The sequence below is a fragment of the Phocoena phocoena genome, chromosome 2, assembly GCF_963924675.1.
Source record: "Phocoena phocoena chromosome 2, mPhoPho1.1, whole genome shotgun sequence".
Lineage (NCBI taxonomy): Eukaryota > Metazoa > Chordata > Mammalia > Artiodactyla > Phocoenidae > Phocoena > Phocoena phocoena.
This window is the reverse complement of record NC_089220.1, coordinates 107,415,189-107,437,942: the sequence shown is the minus strand read 5'-3', so window position 1 is coordinate 107,437,942 and position 22,754 is coordinate 107,415,189. Positions and strand designations below refer to the sequence as shown.

General features: G+C 41.9%; 1 protein-coding gene across 1 annotated transcript in view; it reads right to left on the bottom strand.

Annotated features, from left to right (window-relative positions):
* Window positions 1-22,754, bottom strand: part of ZNF609 (zinc finger protein 609) — a 222,528-nt gene that overhangs the window by 3,469 nt on the left and 196,305 nt on the right. The window contains exons 4-5 of the mRNA XM_065872148.1: window positions 3,904-3,991; window positions 860-3,200 (exon numbers count right to left, since the gene is read on the bottom strand). Of these exons, the coding sequence (XP_065728220.1) occupies window positions 860-3,200; window positions 3,904-3,991 (2,429 nt within the window). The remainder of the gene's footprint in view (window positions 1-859; window positions 3,201-3,903; window positions 3,992-22,754) is intronic.

The following is a 22,754-nucleotide window of genomic DNA, read 5'->3' as shown; positions in this document are numbered from 1 at the left end:
GGGTGGTCTAACTGTGGCACAAAGAGGGAAGGGGAGACTTTCTAAGTCTGAGGAACAGAGCAAAATGTAAGACCAAGTTCTTAGTTCTAACTCTGCCTAGAAAACCTTTTTGAGAGTAACTCACTGTGAGTTGTGTACTTCTGGCCTACTTTAAAAAATGGAGAGACCACCATTAACTCATTCCATAGGAACCACACAGTGGAAGAAACACTGGACTAGGAATCACTAGATACCTGGGTTCCAGTTCTGGCTCTGCCAGTTAAGTCTCAAGTAATTCCAGACAAATCAAGCTAACTTGCCTGGGCCTCTCTTGTCAAATGCGAAAAACACCTTTTACTGGTGTAAAAAGTGCTTTTTTTAAAAAAAAATGTTAGGGCTTCCCTGGTGGCGCAGTGGTTAAGAATCCGCCTGCCAACACAGAGGACACAGGTTCGAGCCCTGGTCCGGGAAGATCCCACATGCCATGAAGCAACTAAGCCCGTGTGCCACAACTACTGAGCCTGCGCTCTACAGGCCACGTGCCACAACTACTGAAGCCCGCGCACCTAGAGCCCGTGCTCCGCAACAAGAGAAGCCACCGCAATGAGAAGCCCGCGCACTGCAACGAAGAGTAGACCCCGCTCGATGCAACTAGAGAAAGCCCGCGTGCAGCAACAGAGACCCAACGCAGCCAAAGATAAATAAGAAACAAACAAACAAAAAAAGTTAAAATGATTTACCAAAGTAAAGAATCCGTAAAATTATAGATTTATTCTGCAAATCTGTATTCTGTTGATTCCCTACAAAAGGACAGCCCTGATTTGTGAGGAAGACAGAAAAACTATCAAACGGTATTTCTATTTCCTTCCAGAACAGTTACCTGTCGGTACCAGAGTATTGGATCCACCTCTGCCTGTCGGCCACACTCGGCACCTGTCTTCGCCTCAGAGGCCTCCTTGCCTAGGTGGCTGGCCTCACTCAGCTTTACTTTAAGTCCTTCCGGGGCCTGGCTGGGGAGCTTGGAAGAGTCATCCAACTTGGGAATAATGACTGATTTGGCAGGGTCAGCCCCTTGCTCCTTGGCCTTCCCGGGTCCTGACTTCACCAGGTCTGTCAGGCTGGGGGCCTTGGTGAGACTTGGTGGAACTGACGGCTTTTGCTTCCATTCTTCCTTGAGTGCTGCCTCCCGCTCCTTCAGGCCCATCTCTGCCTTCTTATCCAGTCCCCGCTGCTGCTGCTCCAAGCTCTGCCGTTTCTGCTGTTCTTCATACTGCTGCCGGTAGGCTGTGTTAGTGCTCAGGAGGTGGGTGTGGTAGCTCTGGTCGCTGTAGCCATAGGGGGGCACATAGGCATACTGGTTGTAGTACAGGGACTGCATGTACATGTTGGGACGTTGCTGGATGACGGAGGGCTGCTGACTGGAACTGCTCAGCTCTGGTTTCTTTTCCTCACAGGCATCGTTCTTCACTTTTCCCTCTATGCTCTCAGGCTCCTCATCCTTTTTTGTCTTCAGGGCCTGGCTCTCCACTCCTGCCTGGCTGCTGGGGTTCAGAGCCCCTGGGCTGGATTGTGTGTAACTTGGAGAGTAGTAACTCTCAAAGCCTTGGTAATATGGTGAGTCTTTGCTCTGTGGCTGAGGGGGGAAAAGGGTTTTCTTGGCCCCGTCCTTAACCAACTGTTCAGGGTCCTTTGATTTGACGCTTTCCACTTTGCCCTCCCCATCCTCCCCCGCATCAGAGATGTCGGAGTATGCAGGGCTGTTGGTTTTGACTGAGCTGGCTTCAGCCCCGTTCTGGGTCACTACATGTAAGGGGGTCATGGGCTGGGTAGGGGTAGTGCTATCTAGGCGGCTACAGCCTCCAATTGAAGGGCTGGGAGCATTGTCCGTGAAGCTGTAGATCTTGTCAGCTTCCGCCTTGATGCTAGCCAGTCGGCTCTGGTGGGGGTCTGAGGAGCCATTTAGGAGCACCTCCATCTTCATCCCATCTCCTGATGATTCCCTGAATGGGCTTTTGCCTTCTTCTGCTCGACACACCTTCCCAGGGGTCAGAGGACTTTCAAGTTCCTTTGAAGATTCCTTCTTTTTTTTGTCTTTCTTTTTCTTGTCCTTGGCTGGAGTCAAGGCAGGGTTGACTGTGAAAGGTTCTCCCATCACAGTGGGCTTGGGCTGAATGGGCTTCAGCTGGGGGCTGTTGGGCATGGCCTGGACCACTGTGGTGGTCAAGCCTGAGGAGGAGCCTGGGCTTGCTGCTGTGAAGGTGGCTGTCTGGAAGGTGTAAATCTGCTGTGGGGGGATGGCAGGGGCAATGGGCCGGGCTGACTTTAAACTTTTGGAAGGAATCTTTTCAGGTTTCAAACTAGAGGGCTTTTTACATTTTTCTTTTTCCATACATTTCCTTTCCAAAGACTCAAAGGCGTCATTGCTTGTTTCATCCATTACTGAGGGTCCATCATCAGAGCCATCGTTGGATAAGGCCCCGAGATCTGGGTCCCCTTCCCCACTCAACTTTTTCTTACAGAGGCCTTTTGTGCTGAATTTGCTTGAAGGAGAAGGGCTGTGGGGCTCTGTGAGCCGAACTTTGGGGGTAGCGGAGCGGGCAGGGGACAAGGAACCTTTCTGTGACACAGATGCACCATTGCAGCTCCCGAGGTCTGCATGCAGGGGGGGCTCCTCTCCGTACTCACTGTCTCCATCTGCTTCTGGCTTGCTGTCGTCATCTGTATGGGCATGAGCTTGGTGGTACTTAAGTCCATTGATGTGCTTGTACTTTTTGTTGCAGTTTGGGTGGGGACAGTCAATCAGGACTGGGGAAGGACAATTTCTGTCTAGAACAGTGGGTTCCACTTTGGTCCCAGGGAGGGGGCCAGTGGCTGAGCCCATGGAATTAGTACGGACACGCTTGCTCCCTTTGGAGTCCTCTGAGCTAGAATTCAGCTCCATGTCTGAAAGGGGTTTGTTTTTCCGCTTAGTAGCTGAGGAAGGGCTGGCCTTGACATCCTCAGAGGTGCTGCTGGCAGCTGGGCGATGTTCCGAAGAATTCTGGCTGCCCCGACGGCCTTTGCTATTGGCTCCTGCTCGGGTTTTGCTGCTACTGCTGGTCCCTTTGCTGTCAGAGGCTGTGGCTGTCTCATTGACAGGTGTGTTACTGTTGGGACGCATGCGTTTGCCTCTACCCCGACCATTGCGCATTTCCAAGTCACTGGTGGGAGAGTCACAGAACCTTGGCAAATGACAAACACAACAGGATATTATTAAGAAAAAAAGCTATCTTCAAACCAGTGTAGCTGCAGCCTCCAGAAGAACTGTCCATATGGTAACTATCATTTTCAGTGAATATGATTTGTTAAAGGAACTTCTGAAAGCATGGTAACTGCATTAAATGGTGAGCTCCTAGAATGTTATCTACATACTAACTATAAATTATTCCCCAAGATTTGGGTTCCCCTAACCCTGACAAACTGGAAATTAATATTAGGAACAAGCCGTAAAGTGCTATTCACTGAAATATCAGTCTTACGGCCAACTGCAACTTGAAAAGGTCCTTGTGAAACCCAGACTGTCTAGTGGAGTTTATGAAACTGAAGATGTTTTCGAGTTTAAACTTCTGAGAGATAGCTGCTGTCAAAAAACATCATCAATGAATGCTTATTCACCTGTAGTCAGATTCTGGCCTTGGTCTCAAGGTGACTGTAGGTAGAAGCCAGAATTCAGTCATTCCAGATAAAGGCTTAAATAGGATCTTCTCACCATTCCTACCCACTGATTTATTCTTCTTGAATGCCAGATGAATATAATGCCTTCCCTTGTTTCTATAACGTAACTGTCCTTTAAAAGCTGTCCAATTCTAACAGGATAAAGGTATAAGGGATCACTGATGAGGGTGGTTCAGATTAACATAAGCTAAAAAGCTGTAGAGTGCTTACCTGGGGGGTGCCCAGTCATGTCGTGTGCAGTCAAGAAGTGTACCTACGTAAGTCTTGTTCCTCCATGTTACGTTCACCACCAACATCCCTGAAAGACAAGAAGACTCAGATCTATATCTGAGAAGAGAAATGCTGTTGGCCACCGAGAAGAGTATTTTCCATCTGAGTAGCATTCTGGCTCCAGTAGGAGGGTTTAGGGGGTGCTCTAGGTCCCAGTGGGCCTAACAGCATTAGGCTGGAATAGTTCCACAGGAACTGCCTACAACACTAACAGGGCCCCTTAGGATGGGCAATGGTTGCAAAGATTCCATGGTCCAGTTAAGGCACATTTTCCTAACTTTTAAAAAATTACACAGTATTTCAAATACACTAAAAAAATACAAAGGATAACTAAACAAAAACTCATGTACCCACCACCCAGCTCAATGGATTTATAAAATTTTGTGCTATACTTGCAACAGATTTATTTTTTAAAGAATAAAACATCATAGTTGAAAACCACTGTTTACTATATTTTCAAACTTGCCATTGATAGGATCATGCTGGGTATATAACTTACCTTTCTCACTTAACATTACAAATTTGAGATTTATCAATGTTGACATGAAGAGCTTAACCCATTTATTTTAATGGTGCTCAAGTATGTCACTGCATGATTTGACCACAATTTATACATACTGTTGATGGAAATTTAGATGTTTCTTGCACATTTTCACTCTTAAATGACATCACAGTGAACATTCCTGACATGTTCATTTTATTTAAAAATGGTTTTGAATAGATACCATAGTCACACTCCAAAATTTAAAAGGTAGCAAAAAAAAAAAAAAAAAAAAAATGCAGACAAACCCCAACATAAAATGAAGTGTCCCTCCTGTCACTGTTCTTCAGCTTTGCAGGTCCCATACTCAGAAACACCCATGGATATCTCCATGTACTCCTCCAGAGGTATTTTATATATTTATAAGCAAATATGTTTATACATTCTTCCTCAAATGGTAGCAATGTACACCAATGTTCCGCACATTTTCCACATAACCATATATTTTGGATCATTCCACGAGTAAACATAGAACTACTTCATTCTTTTCAATGGCTGCATATGAATGATTTCAAACCGTACCAACATTTATTTATCCAGTCCCCTGTTGATGAACATTTAGGTTGCTTCATTCTTCTGCTGTTACAAATAACGCTGAATAAATAACCTAGTACAAATGTCTTATCTTACATATCACAGAATATATCTGTAAGATAAATTCCTATAAGTAAAACTGCTAATCACAGAGCATTTGTATTTGGATTTTTCATAAATACTGCCAATTTGCCCTCAGAGAGGATGTACTAATTTATAAACCCACCAGTAGTTCATGAGAACACCTGTTGTCCCTTCCCTGTGGCAACATAGTATTCTCAAACTTTCTGGTTTTGCCAATCTGACTGGAGAAAAATGGTGTTTTATGTAGTTTTAATGTCATGTTTCTTATTATGAGTTTGTATAGCATTTCATTACAAGATACCATTATGAGACATTTGTATTTACCTTCTAATGAACTGTCTGTTCATATCCTTTTCTCATTTTTCTACTGAATTATAGTCTTTTTCTTATTTGTGACTGTTTATATACCACAGTAAGCCTTTTGACTGTACTACAAATCAGATATTTCCCTCAGTTTGTCATTTGCAACGGTGGTTAATGCTATGCAGAAATTACTTTTAGGTTGTTACATTTATCAATCTTTTATGGCTTCAGAATTTTTATCATATTTCAAAAGGCTTTCCCCATTCCATCACTTTATTAATAGTTTTTTCTCTTATGGTTTCTTCTAGTATTTTTATGGCTTGATTTTTTAATATTTTAATCTTTGATCCACCTGGAATTTAATATGGTATAAAATGTCTGACATAGACTTTTTTTTTTTTTTTTTGGAGGCGCCGCACAGCTTGTGGGATCTTAATTCCCCGACTAGAGATTGAATCTGGCCCTAGGCAGTGAGAGCACAGAGTCCTAACCACTGGAACTCCAGGGAATTCCCTGACATGGACTTTTTTTTTTTTTTTTTTTTTTTGCGGTACGCGGGCCTCTCACTGTTGTGGCCCCTCCCGTTGTGGAGCACAGGCTCCGGACGCGCAGGCTCAGCGGCCATGGCTCACGGGCCCAGCCGCTCCGCGGCATGTGGGATCTTCCCAGACCGAGGCACGAACCCGTGTCCCCTGCATCGGCAGGCGGACTCTCAACCACTGCGCCACCAGGGAAGCCCCATGGACTTTTTAATTTTTTTTTTTTTTGCCTTAATTCTAAATTATTTTTGGTTAGTTTTACATTGAATGAAGTCAAATATATTAAGCTTTTCCTTTATTTATTTTTTTTGCGGTACGCGGGCCTCTCACTGTTGTGGCCTCTCCTGTTTCGGAGCACAGGCTCTGGACGCACAGGCTCAGCGGCCATGGCTCATGGGCCCAGCCGCTCCGTGGCATGTGGGATCTTCCCGGACCGGGGCACGAAGCCGTGTCCCCTGCATCGGCAGGCGGACTTTCAACCACTGCGCCACCAGGGAAGCCCAGCTTTTCCTTTATTGTTTGTGCTTTTTATGTCTAATCACAAGGTCATAAACATTCTACCATGAAATATTTTATAAATATCTTTAACAAGCTAAGAATGATTTTTACATTTTTAGTGGTAGAAAAAAATGAAAAGGAGAATAATATTTTGTCATGTGAAATTATATGAAATTCAAATACTGCTCAGAAATAAAGTTTTATTGGAATATAGCCACATTTATTCATTTGCCCATTGCCTATGCCCAATTTCACGCCTCAAGGCAGACAGAGTTGAGTATGTGTAATAGAGGCTATATGGCCCTCAAAGCCTAAAATATTTACTATTTGGCCCTTTACAGAAAAGGTTCACCAACCCCTGTTTTAGATCTTTTTTTCTAATATAAGCATTTAAAGTATAAATTTCCCTCATAGCCCACTTTAGTTGCAGTCCACAAGTTTTGATATGTTTTCATTATCATTCAGGTCAAAACATTTAGTTTCCCTGGCTTTTTTCTGATTCTGGATTTATTTAGAAGAGTGTTGTCAAATTTTCAAATACCTGGGGATTTTCCAACTATCTTTTTGTTCCTGATTTCTAATATAATTCTATTGTGATTAGAAAACATACTATATATGATTTCAATTCTTTTAAATTTATTGAGAATTAATTTATGGTATAAAATATGGTCTATCTTGAAGAACATCCCATGTGCACCTGAAAAGAATATTTCAAAATGTATACTCTGCAGTTGTTGGGTAGTCTATAAATGATAGATCAAGTTGATTGATGTTTTTCAAATCTTCTATATCCTTATTAATTTTCTATCTTCTTATCAATTATACTTGCCACTTGTGCTTGCTTAATGGAACTCCTATTTGGACCTTCTAGACTAATCCTCTTATCTTTCTAGCCTATTTCCCATTTCTTTGTCTTCTGGTTGAATATTTAAGGGATTTCCTTCATCTTCTAGGCTACATACTGAAATTGTCATTTTTACCATTTTTAATTAAAAAAAGTATCCTTGTTTCATGGGATACAGTATTTTATCTCTGAAGATATTTCATTATATATTTTTTTCTCTCAATAGTCTTTTGCTCTCTCAGTAGTTTTTTCCCTCTAACTCCTTTTTTTGTTTGTTTTGTCCTACATTCTCTTGTTTTTCAGGTTTTCCTCAAAAAGTCTGGTGATCTTTGGATCTTGTTCATATTTAAATGAAAAGTAATAAAAATTGGACTGGAAGCACTATGTGTGGACCTTTCCATTAAGCCATGAATACTGCTAGAGATTTTTCCTCCTTTCCAGGACTTGTCAGATTCCCCCAGAGAAGAACTCTTTAATTTCTTACCTGCTTGCCAGTTTCTCTATGTTATATGGATTTTCACTTGGTCCTTGGTACAGCACCCTGCCTTCCTCTATGCCCAGTGTCCCTGCTCTGGTTGAAACTCTCCGAAGAGTGAACATCAGTTTTCTGTAATGGCAGAGGGGCTGTGTAGGATGGGGATAATAATGCACAGCCTTTGCTTCTTCTCTAGACCTTCAGCCAGTCTTCTGTTTTCAGCTTCACCCCATATTCCCTGTGTTCAAAGGTACTGATATTTCCAATTTCTGAATATTTCTAGAAATCTGTGGTGCAAACTCCTTATTCTTGGCTCTCCTTCCTCCCAACCTCAGGTAAACAAAGAAACAACCAAGCTTCTGTTTTTTCAGGTCTCTTAAATCAGCATTGTACATCTGCTTTCTAGTGTCCCAAGTTTTACTGATTTATACCTGTCTGTCTTCTTTACCTTGTGAGTTTATATATCTTAAAAACAAAATCCCTTTACTGACATTTGAATGGGTTTTAGGGGGAAGGTAGGAGGTAAACATGTACTTTCAACCTACCATATTTAACCAGAATACTGAATTTACTCTTTTTTTAAAAAATAAATAAATTATTTATTTTTGGCTGTGTTGGGTCTTCGTTGCTGCATGAGGGCTTTCTCTAGTTGCGATGAGTGGGGGCTGCTCTTCGTTGCAGGCTTCTTATTGCAGTGGCTTCTCTTGTTGAGGAGCACGGGCTCTAGGCGTGCGGGCTTCAGTAGTTGTGGCTCGTGGGCTCTAAAGCGCAGGCTCAGTAGTTGTGGCGCACGGGCTTAGTTGCTCCGCGGCACGTGGGATGTTCCTGGACCAGAGGTGGAACCCGTGTCCCCTGCATTGCCAAGCGGATTCTTAACCACTGTGCCACCGGGGAAGTCTCCCTGAATTTACTTTTATTTATCTGTTTGGTATACAGTACTTGGAGTGTACAACCTACCTAGTTAAGTTTCTAATTAGAATTTCTCTAATTCAGGAAAGTCATTACCTGTTGTATATTAATTTACTGTCTTTCTGCCATTCTTTTTTTTTTCTAGGACTCACGTTGATCTCTCATATATTTTTTCTTTGTGCTTGATTCTTCCAATTTATAATCTTTTCTTTGACTACATGCAGCCTAGAATTTATCCAATGTATTGAGGTTTTTTTTTTTTTTTTGCGGTACGCGGGCCTCTCACTGATGTGACCTCTCCCGTTGCGGAGCGTAGGCTCCGGACGCACAGGCTCAGCGGCCATGGCTCACAGGCCTAGGTGCTCTGCGGCATGTGGGATCCTCCTGGACCGGGACACGAACCCGTGTCCCCTGCATCGGCAGGCGGACTCTCAACCACTGTGCCACCAGGGAAGCCCTGTATTGAGGTTTTTAAAAAATTTCAATGACTATAATATATAATTATATTTAAATGACTTTTTCTCATTTCCAAAATTTTAAACTGGTTAATTTTTCATATCTACATGACATTATTTAATTACTGGCTGTTTGGTTCACAGTTTTATTTTTTTCATAGTTTTATTTTTTTCATAGTTTATTTTTCTGTTTCTCTTTAAGAATTCTAAACGTACTTATTACAGTCTTTGTACCATATGTTAATTTCATTAGGTGTGCATTCAATTCCTGATGGTTAAATTTTTAAAACTAATTTAAAATTTTTGAGATAATTATAGATTCACATACAGTTGTAAGAAATAATGAAGAGATCTCACATGCCCTTTCATGGTAACATTTTGCAACAAAACTATAGTATAATATCCCAACTGAGATTCTGCCATTGATATAATGAAGACACAAAATATTTCCATCAACACAAGGGTACCTCATGTTGTCCTTTCCTAGCTACACTCATTTCCCTCCCATCCCCACCCCTCCTCAATTCCTGGCAACTAGTAATCTATTTCTCATTTCTATAATTTTGTTATTTCAAAAATATTATATAAATGGAATCATATAGTATATAACCTTCTGGGACTGTTTTTTTTTTTTCTACCAGCATATAGTTCTCTGGAGATTTATCCAGGTTGTTGTATGTATCAATAGTTTAGTCCTGGGCTTCCCTGGTGGCGCGGTGGTTGAGAGTCCGCCTGCCGATGCAGGGGACACAGGTTCGTGCCCCGGTCTATAAACTATAAAAAAAGTTTATAATAGTCCTTTTTATTGGTGGTTTGGTATGGAGATACCATAGTTTGTCCTACCACTCACCTGCTGAAGGACATCTGGGTTGTTTCCAGTATTTGGCTATTATGAATAAGCTGCTATACACATTTGTGTACAGGTTTTTGTGTGAACTTAAGTTCTTTTGTTTTTTAAAAATAAATTTGTTTATTTATTGGTTTTGTTTTGGCTGTGTTGCACAGCATGGCATGTGGGATCTTAGTTCCCTGATCAGGGATCAAACCTCCACCCCCTGCAGTGGAAGCGTGAAGTCTTCACCAGTGGACCACAAAGGAAGTCCCCTGAACTTAAGTTTTTCATCTCTCCCAAATAAATACCCAAGAATGCATTTACTGGTTCATATTGTAGCTGCATTTAGTTTTTTTTTTTTTTAACTTTTAAAAAAATATTTATTTATTTTTGGCTGTGCTGGGTCTTTGTTGCTGCACGCGGGCTTTCTCTAGTTGTAGTGAGTGGGGGCTAGTCTTCGTTGCGGTGAGCGGGCTTCTCATTTTGTGGCTTCTCTTGTTGCGGAGCACGGGCTCTAGGTGGATGGGCTCAATAGTTGTGGCTCATGGGCTTAGTTGCTCCGCCGCAATATGGGATCTTCCCAGACCACAGATCGAACCCATGTCCCCTGCATTGGCAGGCGGATTCTTAACCACTGCACCACCAAGGAAGTCCCCTCTCTCTCTTTTAAATCTTAGCCATTCTAATAGTTGTATAGTAATATCTCATATTGTGATTTTTAATTTGCATTTCCCTCATGCTAATGATGTTAAACATCTTTTTCATGTGCTTATCTGCCATCTGTATATCCTCTTTGGTGAAATATCTGTTCATATTTTAGCTCATTTTCTGACTGGATTGTTTTCTACTGTTGAGCTTTGAGAGTTCTTTATGTATTCAGATACTAGTCCTCTGTTGGATATTTCTATATTTTTTATATATATATATATATATATATATATATATATGTATATAATGTAAAGGTGTTTTAGTTGTATTTGGTGGGAGAAATCAGGAAAGGTATGTCTATTCCATCTTCCTGAAAATGGAAGTCCTGGTTAATTTTTGGTGGTTATCTTTCTTAGCATTAGATTTCTATTATATATAATTTTGGTTTGCAGTCTCTTTTTTGAAAGAGATGTTTTTGTTACTAATTTCCCCCCTTCTCTGTTTAATAGTTTTGCAATTTCTTCCATCTAGCCCCCTAAGGACCTAGTCTGAAGAGGTCTTCTAATGGCCTGAGCCATTAGAAGATATCACAGTTCTAATCATTGAACCAGAAGGCAGCTTCTTCACAACTCCTTAGGCTTCCCTCCTCCTACACTCAATTAACTTTTTTTCTTTTTTAAGTAACAAATTCTTTATCAAGGGCAATTTTTTTTAAAGCTCCAACAACAGGTAGGTTCTATTATAATCAAACCTAATACAGTAGATTGATTTCATTAGTTGCTCCAATTCTTCACCTTTGTCTGAATCTACACAATTTGCCATGCAACTAACTTGCCACTTGTCACTCTGTTGTGAAGCCCTATACCTATATACCCTTTAAAAAAATCTGCTTTATAGTTATAATTTATATACAATAATATCCATTCATTTTAAAATATATAATTTGATGAGTGTGATTAATATTTACAGTTGTATAATTACTACCATGATCAATTTATAGAACATTTCCATTAGTCAAAAAGTACTCAGCCCTTGTGCAATCAATCTCATTTCACCATCCCCAGCCCCAGACAATGACTAATCTGGTTTATATTCCTATAGCTTTGCCTTTTCCAGAATTTCATATAAAATGAATCAGACAGCTTGTAGTCTTCCACATCTGGCTTCTTTCACTTACTTAACATAATGCTTTTGAGATTCACCATGTTGTTGCATGTATCAGTAAGTAGTTCATTTCTTTTTGTTGCTAAGTTCAATTAACTTTTTAAAAGTCTCCTTCCACGAGACTGGTTGGGGGGGTGGCATCCTACTCCCCTGGCCTCAAGTTCTCTCTATTTATGAACTATCTCTATAGATGTTTTCAGTACCAGGAACTCACCTCTCAGGCACCGTTCACCTGGAGGCCAGCAGGCCCACAGTTTCAGCCTCACTCAGTGACTTGCATCTCTTCTGTTTTTGGTCCATGGATAAGATTATTTTGTTTGTGAGCCCAAACATGTTCTCTGATTTTCACTTTATATATTTTACTTCTTGCTATGTGTTCAGAACAAAAGGGATGTGTTGAAAGTTTGAATACAGTAATTTAATGTGCCCAAAGGCACATTTTCTATGTAATGTATCTAGAGAATAAGACTCTAGAATTTGGACTTCCCTGGTGGCGACGTGGTTAAGAATCTGCCTGCCAATGCAAGGGACACGGGTTCGAGCCCTGGTCTGGGTGGATCCCACATGCCGCAGAGCAACTAGGCCTCTGTGCCACAACTGCTGAGCCTGCGAGCCAAAACTACTGAAGCCCACGCGCCTACAGCCCATGCTCCGCAACGAGAGAAACCACTGCAATGAGAAACCCATGCACCACAATGAAGAGTGGCCCCTTCCTGCCACAACTGGAGAAAGCCCGTGTGCAGCAACGAAGACCCAACACAGCCAAAAATAAAATATGAAAAAAAAAAAAAAAAAAAAGAACTGAGCAGAAAAGAAAAAAAAAAACAACTTAAAAGGTTCCAGAATTAGTCTTTTGTTTGTCTTTGGTCATAGACTAATAAAATACTATTTGATTAAGCACTCCCAGGGCCTATCTGTAATAACTCAACTATATTCTTCTTTGATGTAGAATGCTGTCTAAAGATCACTGAACTTGCAGTCAGAAAACCTTAGTCCAAATCCTTGCTCTGGGACTTCCCTGGTGGTCCAGTGGTTAAGCCTTAGCGCTCGCAATGCAGGGGGCCCAGGTTCGATCCCTGGTCAGGGAACTGGATCCTGCATGCCACAAACTAAGAGCCTGCATGCCACAACTAAGACCCAATGCAGCCAAAAATAAATAAATAAACACATTTTTTAAAAAAAGCTACTTTGTAAATAAGGAAATGGAAGCCCAGAGAGGTTAAGTAATTCACTCATTACTCATTATTGATGAGTGGTCAGATCTTCAAGGCATTACACAGCTATCTCTTAATGGGTTCTGATTCTTTTTACACAACTTCCTTAATATGTCCCCTTATCTTCATCTTACATAAAAGATACATAAAGGACTGTAGGGAGGCATCCAGGGGGAAAGAGGACAGGACTTCTATCCCTTTCTAGAGCCCTGGCATCTTAAGGGAAATGACAAACCTCCTAAGAAAGCAATTGGGCTAAATTCTCTCTGGCTGTTAGCAAAGTGAATTCACATGGATGTCTCCTCCCAGTGATGGGCTGCTCTGATTACTGTATAACCAATTTGAATAGGAACAGGGTACATTTATTTCTAGACAAGGTAAGACTTAGAAGTAGGCACCTCATTTACAAGGGCAGATGAGCATAGCTGTATATAGACAGCAGGTATACAATTCGAAGAGGAATGTTATTCCTACTCTTGAAACAGCTGGGTAGGAACACGTGTTTATAAATCTGTCTCCCTCCTCTGGTATAATCTGCAAACGTTAACAATAATGAATGAGCTGAAAAGATGACAGTTCAGAGTGCTGGAAATGGGAGAGGGGAAGAGGAAAAATTCTAATATGGAAAAACAAAATGGAGGCTTGTTTAAATGTCAAAGCAAACAGTTTTCTGAAGTATAACTCTCTTCCTACAAGGTTCTGAGTTGAGACAGCTGGGAGATTAAGAAGACAGGAAGGAAAAAGCAGAAAATAACACTTAACAGACCTAGTTTCTCTATTAAGGGCTAGCTTTAAGGCAGCAAGTAGGCTGAAGAGAAAGAGAAAAGTTAGTTTTCATTTTAGAAAGCTTTCTATTTTGAATAAGTGTTCACAAAATAAGGAAAGGGTTGGCATGTTTGAAGATAATAAAAATAATAACATGCTAAAAGTAGTAGTAAAAGTAGTGCTTTGTGTTTCTCTAGGTGGTTATTTTCATATTTACCAAGGGCATCACAGACATAATCTCATTAAACATTACTAAATTTTAGAGTGCTGAGTTAAGTATTCTCCCTTCTTAAAGGCGATCAACACCAGAACACGGTAAAGGGGAAATGACTTAGGTATGAGGCAGCAATCAGGTTCCTCCAGGTAACAGGAGGAGTGCAGTGTTAAGACAAAACCCAATCCCAAAGCAGCACTGCTTTGTTTCAAGGACAATTCAAAACAGTTGTGCAGGGACTTCCCTGGTGGTCCAGTGGTAAGAATCTGCCTTCCAATGCAGGGGACGCGAGTTTGACCCCTGGATGGGGAACTAAGATCCCACGTGCAGTGGGGCAGCTAAGCCCACGCACCACAACTATTGAGCCCACGTGCTCTACAGCCTGTGGGCCACAACTAAGAGAGCCCGCATGCTGCAACTACTAAGCCCATGCACTCTGCTGCCACAATGAGAAGCCCACGTGCTGCAACGAAGAACCTGCGTACCCATATATGTGGAACCTAGAAAATGGTACAGATGAACCGATTTGCAGAGGAGAAATTGAGACACAGAAGTAGAGAACAAACGTATGGACACCAAGGCGGGAAAGCGGCTGGGGGTGGGGGTGGGGGTGTGATGAATTGGGCGATTGGGATTGACATGTATACACTGATGTGTATAAAATGGATGACTAATAAGAAAATAAATAAACATTAAAAAAATAAAAAAGAACCTGCGTGCCGTGACTAAGACCCGATGCAGCCAAATAAATAAATATTGAAAAAAAAAACAGTCATGCAGTCAAGACTGATACAAGCACAATAGTGGAAAGAGTAAATTTAACCTCCAGAGCCCTCATTTTTACCATTTCCACTTAGTACATGCTTTCTCTCAGGGATCTAATAAACTAATGCTCAGTTGACCACTTTCCTTCTTGTATGCCATGTGCTTCCTTGCTTCCGAGCTTCCACTTTCCTTCTTGAAAACACTTCCTTCATTTGGCTTCCAGGACAAGGACACCACACAGGCCTGATTTTCTTCTCATTGTTCTGCTCGCTCCTTCTCAGCACCTTTTGCTGTTACTTCTTCATCTCTAACTAATGACTCAAACTTCTACCTCCAGCACCTACCTTTTCCCTGAACTCCAGATTCATATATCTAATTGCAAATTTGACATTTCCATTTGATGTCTCAAAAGAGATTTCAAACTTAACATGACCCAAACTGAGCTCCTGATACCCACCTGTCCCTTGACCACTCCCTTGCCCCCTGCTCCCAATAACAACTTGGCTCTGAGTTTTCCCTATTTCAGGTAATGGCATTTCCATCCTTTCAGGTGTTCAGGTCAAAAACCTTGGGAGTTCTGCTTGACTCCTCTCTTACTCTCACACCACCCCACATCCGACAGTCAGCAAATCTTGTTGGCTCAACCTTCAAAATATATCCAGATTTTGATCATATCTCACTATCTCCACTTCTCTGGCTCCAGGTACTCCTCTAATTATTGCAACAGCCATCCTATCCCTCTCTGACCCATTCTCAACACAGGAGCCAGAGAGATCCTGTTAAAATCCAAGTCATATCTTATCATTCCTCTACTCAAAACCTTCCAAAGGCTTCTTTCCATTTCACCCAGATTAAAGGGCAAAATTCTTATTGTGATCTTAAAGGATTCATGTGATCTCGGCCCTCATTACCTCTCTGATCAATATCATCTACTACTCTGCCCCTCACACTCTGTTCTGGCATGTGAGCTACTTGTTCCTTGAACACAAGAGGCATGTTCTCATCTTAGGGCCTTGAACTTGCCATTCCATCTATCAGTAACATCCCTTCCCCCCATCCCCCATATTCTCAAAGGTACTTTCCCTTCATTTCTTTCAAATATTTTCTCAAAAGTCATCTCAGTGAGGCCATCCCTCATTCGCACTCCCCACTTATATACTTTCTAGTTCCCTTTCCTACCTTCCTCCCCATAATATTTATCAGTATGTAACATAGCAGAAATTTTATTTATTCATCTTGCTTATTGTCTGTTAAGTCCTATTAGAATGTAAGCTCTATGAAGAGCAAGATTTTTGTCAGTTTTTTTGGACTGCTGTATCTATAAGAACTAGAAACATTTTTGGCATATAGTAGATGCTCAATAAATATATGTTGAATGAATGAATGCTCCTTGTTTCTCTCCAGAAACTCTGTTCAAGTAAGGTATAAAAAACTGATAAACAGACACCTCAATTAAATAGTGTTGAGGGACCACAAGAAGGAGCTCTCATGCCCTGTGATGGTAGCAGAGCCCAAACAGGAGGAAGAAAGACTCCTCTTCCTTCCTGGCAAGGACTCAGCCAATGAGAAGCTATGGACTCTGTTTACTATAGTGTTCCCAATTTCCCTTTCCCCTCTATAAAAGTGTTCTTCCCTTGCTGTGCAGGAACTTGCATGTGGCTCACCATGGTTGCAGACGCTGAAATGCAATTCTCTGCTGATCTCAAATAAGCCCATCTTTGCTGGAGAAATGTCTGGTCATCTATTTGATTTAGGTCAACATTTTGGTGGCCCATACGGGGACCAGAAGAGACCCCTGAAGACTCCAGGACTGGTGAGCAAACAGGTGAGGTACCCATAATTGAGCCCACTGCTTTTCTTGCTGACCGTGGAATTTGGAGGGTCTTTCTCCTGGATCCAAGCTCATGCCCTCTTTGTGTATGAAGAAATGGCTGGTGTTAGCTTGCAGGCTGTTTGAATTGAGCTGTTCGAACTGTAAGTTTTTCGAGCTGTTTGGAAATTGTTCTTTTACTCTAGAGGAAAGCCTCTGAGAAATGGGATCCCAGTTATCTGTGGCCCCCACACCCTGGGACTTTGGCCAATTTTATGTTTAAAAGCTGTGGTCCTTCCTCACGCACATTTCTAACTAAATGGACCAACCTGTCCAAAGGCAATTTAGAATATCAATGGCCTTTTTTTTTTTTTTTTTTGCGGTACGCGGGCCTCTCACTGTTGTGGCCTCTCCCGTCGTGGAGCACAGGCTCCGGACGCGCAGGCTCAGCGGCCATGGCTCACGGGCCCAGCCGCTCCGCGGCATGTGGGATCTTCCCGGACCGGGGCACGAACTCGTGTCCCCTGCATCGGCAGGCGGGCTCTCAACCACTGCGCCACCAGGGAAGCCCTCAATGGCCATTTTGGGGAACTTTTAAAATCCCCAAACTTAATTTCCTTAAAACTGAACTGGACTACAATAGCTCAGAAATAGAGCTGAATGGTATGCCTATTTCAACTGGCATTTTAAGGCTTCCAAACATTATCAGGAACCTAAAACTGCTTCTTTGCAAAATAAGATTTTAAGATTAACTGAGGCAAATAAATGATTAAAGAAAGATAAAATGGCTCCTGAAGTCTCAGGCTCTTCTTCTTGGCTTCTTTGTCTCAGGCTCCACCTCTGGCACCACCTTTCTCTCCCTTGGCTTCTTGTGGCCAGACTCTGCCTCCAGCACCATTTCAATCCTTCCTTCTATACTGCCTATGCCTCCTCTTTACCCTCAATTCCCTCATACAAATTCTCTCCCAGAACTTACTCCCTCTCTGAAACTCTCCCAGCTCCCTTTTCCTCTCAACTTGTTAGAACCTGTCCCTTAAAAATTAAGCCTTCTGGGCTTCCCTGGTGGCACAGTAGTTAAGAATCCGCTGGCCAATGCAGGGGTTCGAGCCCTGGTCTGGGAAGATCCCACATGCCACGGAGCAACTAAGCCTGTGTGCCACAACTACTGAGCCTGTGCTCTAGAGCCTGCGAGCCACAACTACTGAGCCCGTGAGTCACAACTACTGAGCCTGCGTGCTACAACTACTGAAGCACACGCACCTAGAGCCCATGCTCCACAAGAGAAGACACTGCAATGAGAAGCCTGTGCACCGCAACCAAGAGTAACCCCCGCTCGCCACAACTAGAGAAAGCCTGCGTGCAACGATGAAGAGCCAATGCAGCCAAAAAAAAACCTAAAAAAAATCCTAAAAAAAAAAAAAATTAAGCTTTCTGAGGATCCAGAGGTTAAACCCTTAATTTCTTATATTCCCTTATATTGAACTGTGAGCCATTGTCAAATATTTTCCCAAAGTAACTGAAGATCCTCACAGATTTTCTGAGGTATTTATTTGTTAAACTTTTATTGATTAATGGATTGATTGATTGATTTTTACTTGGTTGCACCAGGTCTCAGTTGTGGCTCGTGGGCTCTTCTTTTTTAATATCTTTATTGGAGTATAATTGCTTTACAATGTTGTGTTAGTTTCTGTTGTACAACAAAGTGAATCAGATATAAGTATACATATATCCCCACATCCCCTCCCTCTTGAGCCTCCCTCCCACCCTCCCTATCCCACCCTCATGGGCTCCTTAGTTGCTACATGTGAACTCTTAGTCGTGGCATGCGTGTGGGATCTAGTTCCGTGAAGGCCAGGCACAGCATTTGATGAAAACTGCTAATTGGGAAAATCCTGAAATGTCTCTAGAATTACAACTGGGAGACCAGCCCACTAACTTACTACATGATCAGGTTAGAGATATGGCTAAGCAACTTCATCAAGCAATTTTCCAAAGCCTGTTGATTGGAACAAACTTCAGGCTTGCATACAAAAATCTGATGAAACTGTTCATAACTATTATAATCGACTTCAGATTAAAAAAAAAATTCTGGTCTTCCTTCATGTGCTGATTCTACCTGGTAGTTTTTAACTCTATTTTTATTAATGGGCTGAACTGGGATCTTTCCCTTCTAGTAAAAAAGACCAGGATGGAATGGGAAACTATGTCCATCCCAGACTTAATTAATCTGACAAACCAGCTCTCTTGCACTCTAGATGAGTCACTTAAATGGGAGACCACCAAAATTCTTAATCTTCAAATCCAGCAAATGAAGGCTCCTAAACAAAACCCAAAGCCTCCTAGTTTCTGCTATTATTGCAAAGAGCCAGGACATTGGAAAAGAGACTGCTACAAATTTAAGTCCTTTAGGCATCTCCAGCTCTCTAACCAGCCTTTCCAACATCCTCCCAACTCCCAATTATGGGGCTCTGAGGAGCTACCAGGGACTTTCCCAATTCTCCCTCTTAATCAACTTGGAGAAACATTTCTCCAGATTGGGAATGGATCTCTTCGAGTCCTAAATGATGCTGGAGCTAAACTCTCAGTGCTCAACCCAACTAATATAAAGCAGCCCCTGCCTGGGAATATTAAAACATTCCAGGACTGCCCTGGCAGTCCAGTGGTTAAGACTCCACGCTTCCAATGCAGGGGGCTCGGGTTCGATCCCTGGTCAGGGAACTAAGATCCCACATGCCACGAGACGTGGCCAAAAAAACCTCCAAAATACCCCAGTTCAAATAGTGGGGATCTCTAATGAACCTCAAAAGGTTCCTATCTCTGACCAATTCCCTTTTGTTTAGGCCCTTTCAGATACATACACCCTTTTCTCCTTAGTTTCTCTGTCCCTACCCATTTATTAGGTCGAGACTTCTTAGAGAATTATCACGCCAAAATTTCTTTCTCCCAAAAGGAGGAGTTAATTCTAGAATTTGACAGTAGTCATCAAAGTAACCAGCCAGGTGAATTAAATGATCCTTTGATATCTTTTTTTTTGTTCTAGAGCTGATTCTGGAAACACTGATCATTTGCCCCTATTGAATCAGCTACCACCTTCCTTATGGGCAAAATCTCCAACTGATATTGGCAAAATTAATACTGCATCTCCCATCAAGTTTCACATAGATTCCTCAAAACCTCTTCCCGGAATTAATCAATATCATATAAAGTAAAGCAGCCCTTCAAGGCACAAAGCCCATAATAGAAGATTACAAGGCTTGAGGCCTCTTTAGAACCCCTTGTACTAGCCCTGTAACACTTCCATTTTCCCAGTGAGAAAACCTAAGGGCCAAGGGTGGAGGCCCAGGACCTCTGAGCAAAAAAACAACACTGTTGGGAGTTCCCTGGTGGTCCAGTGGTTAGGATTTGGCACTTTCACTGTTGTGGCCCAAGTTCAATCCCTGGCTGGGGAAGTAAGATCCCGTAAGCTGCGTGGCACGGCCAAAAACAAACAAACAAAAACATTGTTATCCCTCAATATCTTGTTGTTCCTAACTCTCATAGGTTACTAACATCTATTCCTATCAGAAGTAAATTCTTTACTGTAACTGATTTATGAGCTCACTCTTTAGTATTCCAGTTGATGAAGCTAGCCAACACCTGTTTGCCTTCATTTGGGAAGAAAAACAATTCACCAGGACAGTAATGTCTCAAGGGCTTTATTGAGAGCCCTTCATTTCTCACCAACCCTGAAGGCTGATCTGGATGATATAAAGTTCAGGGGTTCTACTTTGTTGCAGTATGTAGATGATTTGCTTCTTTGCTCTCCTTTTCTCTTCACAGGAAGACAGCAACCACTTGCTAAAACTTTCAGGTTTAAAACTATTATATATAGGATGGATAAACAACAAGGTCCTACTGTATAGCACAGGGAACTATATTCAATATCCTGTGAAAAACCACAATGGAAAAGAATATATATATGCATAACTGAGTCACTTTGTTGTACAACAGAAATTAAAGACAACACCGTAAATCAACTATACTTCAATAAAATTAAAAAACAAACAACATTTAGGCTTAAAGGGACACAAGATCACCAAAGAAAAACTGCAGTTTGCCCAAACCTAGTTTCAATATTTAGAGCATCTGATCTCAAAATAAGGGCTACAATCAGATCCAGATAGACTTCATGTTGTCCTAAGTTTCCCCAAACCCAAAACTAGGTGCTGAGAGGTATTCTTGAGCTACTGGTTATTGCTTAAATTGGATTCTAAATTTCTCTCTATGGCCAAACCTCTGTATGTCTTACTCAACAGTAACAATCCTGACCCAAGTTTATGGGAAGAACTGGACAACACGGCCTTTAAGGCCTTAAAGGGGAGTTTTATGAATCCACCTGCTCTTGGGCATCACAATTATCAAACTCCCCTTTTCCTTCTTTGTTTATGAAAAGGAAGGGAATGCCCTTGGGGTACTTACCCAAAAACAAGGGACCACCAACAACCCATAGGATATTATAGCCAGTAACTGGACTCTGTGGCATGGGAACACCTCCCGTCCTTGCCTTAGAGCCATTACAGCCGCTGCCATTTTAGTTAAAGCAACCAAGAAAATCACTATGGGATGCCCTTTAGCCATTTTTATACTTGACGCAGTAGAAGTTCTCCTGAATTCTCATCACACTCAACGCCAAACGAAAGCAGCCAAATCTCTGTCATGGCTCAAAGGGATATTTCCCCAAATGATGACTTAGAGAAACCGGCTAGAGAAGCCCAACAGTTGGCCTCAGAAAAGGAAAAGCAAGGTTGGAAATTCAACCATTTTTGGTTTGATAAAAAGAGAAAGCTCTGGTTTGGACCAAATAACAACCCAGTCTTACAGAGGACTCTAAAATTCCCACTCCCCACCACTGTCCATGCATTAAACTACTGGTGTACTGACAAAATGATAGCATTCATGAATCAATATGAGTGGGGAAACATTAAGAAAGCTACAAAAAGTGACTACCTCACTTGTCCCACTTGTCCAAAGTACAACCCAGAGAAGCCTGTTTGTACTGCTCCTGGACATTTTAAACTGCTTAATTTGGGACTTCCCTGGCGGTCCGGTGGTAGAGAATCTGCCTTCCAATGCAGGGGACACTGGTTCAATCCCTGGTTGGGGAACTAAGATCCCACATGCCGCAGGGCAACAAAGCCCACGTGCCACAACTACTGAGCCTGCATACCACAACTACAGAGCCCACGCACTACAACTACAGAGCCCAAGCGCTCTGGAGCCCATGCCGCAACTAGAGAAGAGAAAACCTGCATGCCACAACTAGATCCCGCATGCCGCAACGAAGACCCGATGCAGCCAAATAAATAAATAAAATTTAAAAAATGCTACTAAACTGATTAATTTGAGGTTTGGCAAATGGATGTCATACAACTCCCTCCATCTCATGGATGTGAATATATTTTAGTCACGGTCTGTATGTTTTTACAATGAAATGAAGCCTTCTCTTGCAGACAGGCTACTGCCTCTTCTGTGGCTAAGGTCTTTTTGGAAAAGATTAACCCTACCTGGGGAACTCCTCTCAAACTTTACAGTGATCGAGGAACCCATTTTACTGGCCAGGTACTTCAACGAGTCTGTGCTGTTTATCCAGTTTTACAAGTTTCACTGTGCTTACCACCCTCAATCCCCTGGTTTCCTTGTGGAACACACCAGCCGTGTTTTTAAGACTGAATTGGCAAAACTGGTAGAGGCCCTCCAAATACCTTGGCCAAAAGCATTGCTGTTGGTCCTTCCAAATCTCAGATCCACTCCTTTTAGAACTCATAAACTCTCCCCTTTGAGATAGTCATAAGATGTCCAATGCACTTGGCTTCTGCTTCTTTTGACCCACAAGTGATAAAAGGAGAGATACTCTAATACTGCAAAGGCCTAACTGCTTCTATTAAAAATAACCATGCTTTCAGCCACTATGGAGAACAGTACGGAAGTTCCTTGAAAAACTAAAAACAGAACTACCATATGACCCAGCAATCCCACTATTGGGCATATACCTTGAGAAAACCATAATTCAAGAAGAGTCATGTACCACAATGTTCATTGCAGCACTATTTACAATAGCCAGGACATGGAAGCACCTAAGTGTCCATCAGGAGATGAATGGATAAAGAAGATGTGGCACATATATACAATGGAATATTACTCAGCCATAAAAAGAAATG